This window comes from Onychostruthus taczanowskii, unplaced genomic scaffold, assembly GCF_017590055.1.
Source record: "Onychostruthus taczanowskii isolate IOZ18803 unplaced genomic scaffold, ASM1759005v1 scaffold126, whole genome shotgun sequence".
Classification (NCBI taxonomy): Eukaryota; Metazoa; Chordata; class Aves; order Passeriformes; family Passeridae; genus Onychostruthus; species Onychostruthus taczanowskii.
In genome coordinates this window covers 864,314-874,474 of record NW_024498418.1, presented here as the reverse complement: position 1 = coordinate 874,474, position 10,161 = coordinate 864,314, and the positions used below count along the sequence as shown (strand labels likewise).

At 64.6% G+C, this 10,161-nt stretch overlaps 2 protein-coding genes across 2 annotated transcripts; both read right to left on the bottom strand.

Moving 5' to 3' along the window:
* Positions 1–1,196: 1,196 nt before the first annotated feature.
* Positions 1,197–2,422, bottom strand: SRXN1 (sulfiredoxin 1; the record flags this gene model as incomplete). The annotated part of the gene is made up of 2 exons (XM_041396107.1): positions 1,197–1,788; positions 1,955–2,422. Coding segments are annotated over 2 exons (672 nt in total), but the record flags the coding sequence as incomplete, so codon positions are not given.
* A 1,161-nt stretch (positions 2,423–3,583) lies between these two features.
* On the bottom strand, positions 3,584–8,615 carry SCRT2 (scratch family transcriptional repressor 2). Its single transcript, XM_041396118.1, has 2 exons — positions 8,425–8,615; positions 3,584–6,315 (listed from the first exon to the last, which is right to left on the bottom strand). Exons 1-2 carry the CDS (start codon positions 8,546–8,548, stop codon positions 5,609–5,611), a joined length of 831 nt encoding a protein of 276 aa, XP_041252052.1. The 5' UTR covers positions 8,549–8,615; the 3' UTR covers positions 3,584–5,608.
* Between the last annotated feature and the right edge of the window lie 1,546 nt (positions 8,616–10,161).

Genomic DNA, 10,161 nt, shown 5'->3' with positions numbered 1-10,161 from the left:
TGGGGCAGAAGTGTCCGGCCGCAGTCCCAGTCCTTCTGCTGACTCACGGCGTGGTGAGTGACTCAGTGGCCTTTCCCCTCTCTGGATGGAGGCTCTCGGCTTAGAGGGATGCTGGGATGCCCAGGGGATGCTTGAGGCAGTTTTTCCAGGCTGCACGTGGGGTGACGACGTGGTGCTTGCAGAAATGACAGCATCCCAGCATGGCCCGACCACATGAGCCCCCACAGCTGGGCAGAACTGACCCTGAATTCAGCTCTATGGCAGGGTGGGCTGGCAGAACATTGTCCTGCCACAGCATCCATCCCTCAGCACAGCATCCAGTCCCTCGCAGAACATCCATCCCCTTGCAAAGCATCTGTCCTTGTTCCGTGTGCCCACAGCCACTGCTCTTGCTGGTGCCAGGCCACCATGCTGTGCCGTGCTGTGCCATGTTGGACCACTGCATCCCTGCTTCCAACCTCAGCACCCTCTAGCACCACGCCAAGGAGCTGCAGGGGTTTTGATCATCTTTATTCCAGGTGCAGCAGTGGCTGTCACCACCACAGGATTTTGGAGATATCCCCCACAGAGACTGGGACCACTGGTGAGCCCAGAGTCGCTGAGGGAGGGCTGGGGACTGGCCATGCCAGGCCGGCTGTGTCTCTTCCCTGTGTCCTGATTCTGTTGTGTCCCAGTTTGCCTGTACCCCTTCCCGGTTCAGCTGTGCCCCGAATGAGCTGTGACTTGTCCCAGTTCCAGTGTGCTCCGGTTCAGCCATTCCCGCTTGAGCCATGCCCCGGTTAAGCCCATTCCATCCCGGTTCAGCTATTCTCGGTTGAGATGTGCCCCGGTTTGGCCTGTTCCATCACGGTTCATCTATTCCCGATTGCACCGTGCTCCCGTTCATCCCACACCAACCAGTTCATCCTGTCCCGGTTCCTCCCGTCCCGGTTTATCCCATCCCGTCCCTGTTCATCCCCTCCCAGTTCATCCTGTACGGCCCCGGTTCCTCCTGTCCCGTTCCGTCCCGGCTCATCCCGTCCCGTCCCAGTTCAACCCGCCCCGGTTCCTCCCGTCCCGTCCCGTCCCGTCCCGTCCCGTCCCGTCCCGTCCCGTCCCGTCCCGTCCCGTCCCGGCTCATCCCGTCCCGTCCCAGTTCAACCCGTACCGGTTCATCCCGTCCCGGTTCCTCCCGTCCCGTCCCGGTTCAACCCGTCCCGGTTCCTCTCGTCCCGGTTCCTCCCGTCCCGCCCCGGTTCCTCCCGTCCCGGTTCCTCCCGTCCCGTCCAGGTCGCTCCGGCGGCGCAGCGCGGCACAATAGCGCCACCTGCTGGCCCCGCCGGGCACCTCCCGGTACCGGTGAGAGCCCGACCCATCCCGGCTGCCGGGACCCCATGGACCCTCCAAGTCTGGGGGATCCGCACCTCATCCCGGCTGGAGGAACCTAGGGGACCCTCCAAGTCTTGGGGACTCTCGCCTCATCCCGGCTGGAGGGACCATGGGGACTCCCCAGGGCTGGGGACGCCGACCACATCCTCATCGAGGGCTCACGGGTCGGAACCAACAGGGATAGAAGGGGCTGCTGGGCATCCTCAGGGTGCTGGGCTAGCGCAGGTGAGGCGTGGAGGAGCCGAGGTAGGTACGGAGGTCGCTGAGGGTGGAGGGGATGATCTTGGCGGGGATGGTCTCCCGGCGGAGTGCCTGGTGGGCAGCATAGCGGTGGCAGCCCCCGAAGGAGTAGAAATAATCGCCGCCCTCACTGCCTTTGATCCAGAGCACGTCGATGGGGGGCACCCGCTCGGGATCCTCCTGGGAAGGGGAAGAGACGCCCAAGAGCAACACACCCCGGCACTCCCAGCCTCCCGACACCCCCCCGAGCAGACTGTGCCAGGGCTTGGATGCTGACGGCTTCCCCAGCAGTGCCCCTGAACGGGTGCAGGAGGGGCTGCCTCTGCTTCCCGAGGGCAGTGCTCACCTGCAGGGTCTCCATCAGGCTCTGCACCTTTCCCGGCTCCAGCTGTGCCGGGATGGGCCGGATGAGGACCCGCATGGGCACGTTGTGCACGGCCGAGATGTGCTGGGTATGGATGCTCCTGTCCTCGGCCTCTGCCATGGCTGTGGCTGCCGGCCGGCCTTGGCTTTCCTCTGTCGTGCTCAGCCGAGCCCTCCGCTGTGCCCCGAGCAGTGCAGCGCCCAGCCGTGCCCCTTTACTTCCTCCTTGCCCGGCCATCGTCATCGTCACGGCCTCCGCCCCACTGTTTTGCAGAGTCACAGTGAAGGGGCAGGACAGACTTCCGGGCCGGGTGCCAGAGCCGGCTGGCCCGCTGCCTGCTCCGGAGAGCCTGCGGTCAGGGCTGCCCTGGGCTCGTCCTTCCCATGGGCATGCAGCAGCTGAGCTCCCCACCGTGTGTGCTGGGATCCCTGCCCTGCCCCCTGGGGGTCTCGGGTCCCACCTGTCCTGGACGGGGCCCTAAGGGTCATCCTGCAGCTGAGAGGTGGGATATGCCCCCCGCCCGCCTGGCTGTACCAGGAACACACCCCCAGCCCAGAGCCCCCTCCCTGCTGCGCTGACACCTACGGGGTCCACAGTGAGGAAGATGAGGCGTGAAACAACTGCAGAGCTGAGCAGTGGTGCCCCACAGCTGGGCAGGCACTGAAGAACTTCAGCCCTGAGTCTTTCTAGGTCATTTCTTCCGACCAATGTTCCAAACAGAGAGAGGCTCCCGGGAGGAACTGGGTCTCCCACCCTTCTGGCTGCTGCAACCGGGACACCCTGAATCCACAGAAGGGACATGATGACAGGGGGTGGCTGCTCCCAGTGCCCTCACCCTGGCTCCCTGGTGTCATGGAGGGTCCTCAGCCCCAGAGCTGACTCAGAAGGTTGCAGTTGGTGGTCAGGGATGGTTTTGTGAGGTTCTGGAATTAGTTTCTTGCAGGGTGAATCTGCCAAGGACTTTGCGGGTGAAAGATTGCACTGATGTCACCGGGAGCCCAGGGCTCAGCTCGGTCTGTGCTGACAAGCTGGATGCTAAAAATAATTTGCCTTCCCCCACTGGCACCCACATCTGGGAAAGGATGAGGAAAGAGGGGTGGGGAGCAGGAATGCCTGTCTGCCCCTGGGAGCAGGGGCTCTACTGCGTTGTCATCACTGGCGAGTTCAAATTTGCTCACAGAATCCTCCCCATCCCGCGCCCCGGGGGTGTGTGAGCATTACCGGCGCCCTTCCCGGGCCGCCCGCCGGGCTCTGCGCCCGCTGCCGGGATTTCACACGCCGCTTTACTTCCAGGTCAGCGCTCTGCCGCGCTCACAGCCCCCGGCGCTCTCACGAGCAGGGTGGCACCGTCACCCCTCCTTGTCACAGCAGGGGTTGTCTGGCTGCTGCCCACTGGCTGGAGGGCTGGCAGGGCCACGTGGAATGCTCAGGGCGCCTGAGCCACCCGTTCCCATCGTGCTGCCAGGACATCACCCCTCTCTCTGGGGCAGTTTTCTCCACGATGCTCCAGCCCAGGAGCGGGCGTGGGCACAGGGCACCGTGGGATGGGCAGGGTGGCAGCTCGTGTGCCACCACCTGCCACCGCCGACACAAATGCCCCAAGACACATGGTTAGTGGCAGAAATCCCTTTTATATCCCTGAATTGCATTACAAGTAATACTGCGGGTGGCCGGATCTCAGTAGACTTGTCGTACTGGGGCTGGCGAGTACAAAACCTGGCAGAAAAAATCTATCATGCACGGAAAATTATTGCTGTAGTATCTGCTATTTACAGGAGAGAGGGGCAGCAGCGCAGTGCTCCAAGCCTGCCGGCCTCAGGACACCGTGCTCCGCGGAACGGCGCCGGCATCGTGGGGGAAACCCGGTGGGGTGCCTGCGTGGCCAGGGCGATGCTCATCCCCTCTGTGGGGTGCGGATGTGTGGTCACCGTGCCATGGCAGCGAGGACCATGACAGGGACATCCCCACTCAACCCGTGACCAACACAGGCACCGAGGCAGCGGGAGGAAGACGGTGCAGGGAGGAAGACGGCGCAGGAAGACGGTGTGGGGGTGCGCGAGTGCGGCCCCGCGGGGTGCCGGGCTGAGTCCCGAAGTGTTGGGGACCGGCACAGGGTGATGGGGCTGTGGCGACTCGCGGCCCGAGGTAGGAAGCGGAGGCGTGGGTCGGGCCCCGCTCCGGAATGCCGAGCGCGGCGCTTGCTCCGGGGCCGGTGCGGGGGCGCTCCGCCGGGAGGTTGCATAGAGTGGCTGGTTTGTCCCCACTGGGCTGGCGCGGGGCACGGAGCAAAGCAGGAGCCCGTGGAAGCAAGGAAGACAAATGAGAAGGGCTTTGCCTTTGTGGGAGGCTTGCAGGACATGCAGCCTGGGCTGCCGGGCCAGCTCGTGCCCTCCTGCCTCCGTGCCCGCCACACAGTCCGCTCTCGGGGTCCTGTCCCCGTCCGTGTCACCGTGGCTGTGTCCTGGGCACGGCAGTTCTGCTGCAGCTCTGCCACCTCCTGCGAGCCAGCGCTGGCATGGCCCGGCCAGTCTTGACAAATAAATAGTGAAAAGCATAAGTTATAAATAATATAAATAAGAACATTTAAATAGACTCACCCAAACTTTACAGCTACTCTGACCCCCTCCTCCTGAGTGCAGGTGGGGGGCAATGGCGAGGGAGCCGGGAGCCGGCTGGAGAAGGGGCTGGGGATACATGGGGGGTGGTTGGGGGTTTGGGTACTACCTGCCCCAGGGCTGGGTCTCCAGCCAGCTGCTAGCCCAGCCCTTTGCATGGTGAGGGGGGCTGCACCTGCCTGGGGGGGCTATTCCCCATCACCGTGGCAGGGGCCAGTTGTGCCTGGCCAAGCTGGAAGCTGGGAGCCAACGGAGGTTGTGTCCTGTGGATCTCTGCTGGAAGCCCCTGGCTCCTCCCTTGGCTCTTCCCCTGACTCCAGGGCTGCGGATCTGCAGTGCCAGGGTGAACGCTGCGCCATGGGGCAGAGGGCAGCCGGGTGCCCTGTGTGGTGGGCTGCAGGGACCCGAGGCTCCAAGGGTGACTGGCAGCCCTGCCCTCTGTCAGCCTCAGTGGCCATCAGTCCTGCCGAGCTGGCAGGAACACCAGCCCATGGTCTCATCAAGATTAGGGTCAAGGGGAGGGTTTGCTCCTAGTGGGGAGCAGAAAAGTGTCTTTTCTCCCCCGGGATCCCCCGGGAAGAGAAGCAGCAGCTCTAAATAAATAATAGTAATAAATTAAATAAATAGAGGTGAAAGTCACAAGCTAGGGGAGGAAAGTCTCTCCTGGGTCAGGAAGAGGTCCCCAGGTGAGTCCCCCGCAGAGAGACCTGCCTGGCTGCGGGGGGGGCTCTGGGACCCAGGGGAAAGGAGCTGGGTCCCACTATGGGGGACCCCCTTCCCAGGGAGCAGATGGGGAGTGAGTCTGTGGGGATGTGTCCTCCAGTCTGAGCACAGCAACAAACCAGCTGGCTGCAGCTGCAGGAGTGCTGGCACAGGGACTGGGACCGGGATGGGATGGGGATGGGGATGGGGATAGGATGGGAAGTATAGGGGAATAGGGATGGGCATGGGCTGAGATGGGGATGGGGATTGGGTAGAAGGATGAAATTGGGAATGGGGATGTGCCACAGGGCTTGGGGGGCTAGTTCCCTATTGCACAGCTGTGTTCGGAGCCCTTGAAGCAGGCGGACTCGTAGTGCTTGTTGAGGTACGACTTGAGGGCGAAGGTCTTCTCGCACTGCTTGCACTTGTAGTGCTTGAAGGCGGAGTGGGTCTGCATGTGGGCGCGCAGGTTGGAGCGGTCGGCGAAGGCTTTCCCGCAGTGGGAGCAGCCGAACGGCTTCTCCCCGGGGTGGGACCGCATGTGGCCCTGCAGCAGCCAGGGCCGGCTGAAGGCTTTGCCGCACACGTCGCACTTGTGCTTGAGGTTGTGGGTGAGGACGTGCATGGCCAGGGCGGGCATGGAGACGTACGCCTTCCCGCAGGTGGGGCATTTCCTGGCCATCTTGCTGTCCAGGCTGCGGTGGGTCTGCTTGTGCCGGCTGAGGTTGGAGGAGGTGGCGTAGGTCTTGCCGCACTCGGGGCAGGAGTGGCGGTGGCCGCCACGGCGCTGGCTCTCGCTGCGCCGGCGCGACCGCCCGTCCGTGATGAAGAAGGCATCCATGGAATAGCTGTCTGTCACTGCGGCCTCCCCGTTGAAGTAGCGGGCGGAAAAGCTGGACTGGGGGCTCTCGGGATCGCTGTACTCCTCGTGGCCGGGTGCGTAGGCTGGGTCTGGTGGCGGTGGTGGCAGGCCTTGCTTCTTGTCAGTGTCATAGCCGGCTGGCGCCAGGCAGTGCTGGAGGTACCCTGTGGGGACAACACAGTGGGATCATTGTCCCTCCAGAGCAGCCTCACCAGGGACAGGAAAAAGCCACAAGCTAAAATTTCCCATAGAAGGTGCAGAACCAGGGTTGTCCCCACCACAAACTGGTTCCTGTCCTGGCTGAGCCACTGAGCAGCAGAGCTGCATTGTCCTGTCCTGGCTCCTGTCTGCATCTGTCAGCAGGATGGGTCCCATCCCGCAGGGCTGCCTGAGATGGGAACTGGGGATGGAGCTGCGGAAGGTCCAGCTGCGCCTGCCCCAGCTGCGGGCAGCCCCCAGGGGCTATTAGCTGCCAGACAGCTGTCGGTGCCGGGAGCTCATTGTTCACCGGGGCCGTGCCGGTAATGAGCTACGCTCCGTGGGCAGCCGGGATGAAGGGGATGAGGCTGCTCCAGGTTCCCCTTCCTCAGCAAAGGGGCTGGGAAAGCCCCCCAACTCGCTGTCCCTGCAAGGCCTATCCCCTGGGACAGCACCAGGAGGGCAGCAGCACCGGGTCCCCGGCCTCCTGCCAAACTGAGCGACCCACAGCCCCTCAGATGTGGAGCCAGGCTCGGGTACCACTCCACTGGCGTCACACACGTGTGACATTGGTGCAAGTCTGCTCATGACACTGCTCCGTATGTGGGTCTCCCAGCCTGTGTCAGAGTGGGTGCTGCGTTGGCATCCCTGTCCCTCTGTGCTGTCACACAAAGGTCGCAGCAGTGCAGCCCCCTTCCCCCAGGCCAGCAATCCTGATGAGGTATTGGCACCCCAAGACCCACAAATTGGTCCCAGCAATCCCCTGTCTTGTGCATACCGGTCCTTGCAAGCTGCTTCAGAGGCCTCACCCCACTGACAGTGACAGAGGGGCTATCGGGGGCCTGGGGTCAGTGCACAGCTGAGCTGACCCATGCACACCGTGGGGCAGCAGGGACATCCCGCCACAGCTGCAGCTGAGCATCCCCTAAATCCACACAGCCTCTGGCAGCACCCACGGGACCCCTTGGCAAGCAACTGCTGCCGTTTGTCCCGTGGAGGCCAGCGGTGCCTACTGTGGGGAGGGGATGTGGGGCAGGGGCAGAGCCCCCCCGTCCCCCGCGCCGTGCTGACAGCGCGGGCTGTGCAGAAAGCGCTCTGCTCAGCAATTTCTCACGCTGCCTCCGAGCATGCAGCAAGGTTATTTCCAGGAGAGCAGCGTCGGCAGCTTCTGCCCAGCTGCAGCACATCCCTCCCCCACCGGCTCCTGGTTGATAGGGGGAGCAGGGGACCCCCAGACCAGACAGGCTTCGCACCCCAGCCCCTGGCAGGAAAAGCCCACCCAGGGCTGGGGAGCACCAGAAAAGGGGGGACAAGTGCCGCAGCGGCTGGGCAATGTTAGCTTGTGCGTGGATCAGGCCCATTCCCGCATCCAGCTCCGTTTCCCAATCCACGAGCAGCCAGAACTCCCCAGCCTATGCAACAGAGCCCCCGACCCACGGCCAGCCCCTCTTTCTGGGCAGGTGCCTGGGCTGCCCCGTTGTGCGGCTGTGCCAAGCCCAGGGAACTCCGAGCCCACCCCAGTGCTCCCCCGCAGGACGGGATTCCAAGGACCTCGGCCACCCCAAGTCCAGCCTTTTGCATCTCTCCCGCTGCCCCCCCCCCGGCTCCCCGTGCCCCGGACGGCGCCGGCCCCCCCCGCGCTCCCAGGGGGGCTCGGGGCACCGCTGCGAACAATGAAACCCTCCGGCACGGCGAGGCTGCCGCCCCCCGCCGCCCCCCGCCGCCCCCGCAGACCGGTCGCTTCTTACCCCCCCAACTTGTCGTGGGAAGGAGCCCACCTCGGTGTCCCACGGGCGGGGGGGTCTCGGGGCTGCCCACGGGGCTGACGCTGTCACGCAGGGGATGTTTCCCCAAGGACCAACTTCGGCAGCGGCCGGTGGCCCCCGATCCGCGGACAAGACGACGACGAGGGATGACACACCCCATCCCGCACCCCTCGCCCGCCGCGGGACACAGCGCGGGGACCCCCTCCCCGTCCTGCCCTGCGTCCCCCCGTGTCTCCTTCCCGGTGCCCCGCCGGGCGCACAGACAATAGAGGCGGGGGGGCCCCTCCGGACCCCCGGCCCCGCACTCACCATCGCCGGCGGCGGGGCCGGGCAGCGTGTAGGGGGGCTCCAGGGGGGCGTAGGGGGGCGCAGGGGCTCCGGCGGCCGGGAACGCCTCCGCTTTCAGCTTCTTCACCAGGAAGGAGCGGGGCATGGCGGGGCCGGGCAGCGCTGGACACCTCCGGTACCGGCACCGCCACCGGCCCCGGGCCCCGCACCGGCCCCGGCCCCCCCCGCCCCGGCCCCGGCGCTCGGCCCCGGCGGTGCGCACGGAGAGGCGCGGGGAGGCGAGTGCGAGGGGCGGGGAGGCGGCAGCTTCCCCCGGCCGCGCCCGGAGCCCCCCAGAGCCCCCCGAGCCGCCGGTAGCGCGGGGTGCCCCGGGCATCACGACACTGTGGGGTCCCTGGTCCCTCCCCCTGGTTCCTCCCCCCACCCCGGCCACGGACAATGGGGACACAGGGGGACGGGGGGAGACGGGAGCGGGGGGGCACATGCCTCTGCCTCCCACCGCCTTTGTCTCCCTGCCGCCAGTCCCCGGGGCCCGGGAAGAACGGGTCTGCCGGGCGGGAGTCCTCATCCCCATCCCTGTCCCCATCCATGTCCCCTGCCCCATTCCTGTCCCCTGTCCCTTGTCTTATCTTCATCCCTGTCCCTGTTCCTGCTTCTTGTCCCTTTCTCCTTTCCTTGTCCTTGCTCCCTGTTCCTATCCCTGTTCCCGGTTCTCATTCCCATCCATCTTCCCTGTTCTCATCTCTGTCCACAGACCCTTTCCACTGACCCCCTTCTCTTTCCCTTCTCCCTTCCCCTGTACCTTTTTCTCTGTCCTCAACCCTTTCCCCTCTTCCCTGAGAGAGACTCTGTCCCATCTCTGTCCCATCTCTGTCTTGTCCCCATCCCTTCTCACTGTTCCTATCCCTCTTTTCCCACATTCTCTCCCTTCCCATGTCCCTGTCCCACTCCCAGTCCCCAGAAAGCACCGTGACCTTCGGAGCCACAACAATAGCCAGGCTCGTGGCAGTTCATTGTTCCCGGCTGGAGCCCCCACACTTACTCCCCCTTCGTCTCACTGGAGCCCCCACTCCCACTCCCCCCTCCTCTCTGCGCTCCGCTGCAGGCAGCTGGTGCTCCAGGGCTGCCTTTCCCTGCAGTTGTGCCATCTGAAGGCCGGAGTTGTGCCATCTGAGAGCCAGTGGGTGACACAGGGACCTGCCTGGCAGCTGGCCGTGCTCTCCCTGAGCCTTGTGCAGTGCCCAGAGTGTTGCAGCACTTAATAAGGACGGTGCCTCTGCTGTCACCGCAGGCAGAGTGCTGGCACGGGGCAGCCCTGGGCACACTAACTCCTTCGGCCAGGGATGTGGCACTGGGTCTGGGGACCAAAAGCAGCATCCCCACAGGCAGCACCTGACTGCTCACAGCCATGTCTGCTCCTTCAGCTGTGCCCCAGGGCCACATCTGGGGCCAGCCCTGCATCGCAGTGCCCCTGCTCACTGCTTTGTGTGGTACTCCACAGCCCAGGGCATCCCACAGCATGCCACAGGATCCTACAGCCCAGGGCATCTCACAGCCCACATCATTCCACAGCCTAGAGCATCCCACAGACCACAGCATCACACAGCATCTGATATCCCACAGCATCCCACAGCATCGCACAGCATTCCACAGCTAAGTGCATCCCACAGCTCACAGCATCCCCCATCCCAGAGCATCCCATATCCACAGCACTCCACATCCTACAGGATCCCAGGGCTGCTCCCCATGTGGGCTGGG

Excerpts from the sequence above, each read along its gene's own strand:
- SCRT2 (XM_041396118.1), bottom strand. The coding sequence starts at position 8,548 with ATGCCCCGCTCCTTCCTGGTGAAGAAGCTGAAAGCGGAGGCGTTCCCG. Across the intron at positions 6,316-8,424 it reads CGGCCCCGCCGCCGGCGATG|GGTACCTCCAGCACTGCCTG; the intron begins GTGAGTGCGGGG and ends TTGTCCCCACAG.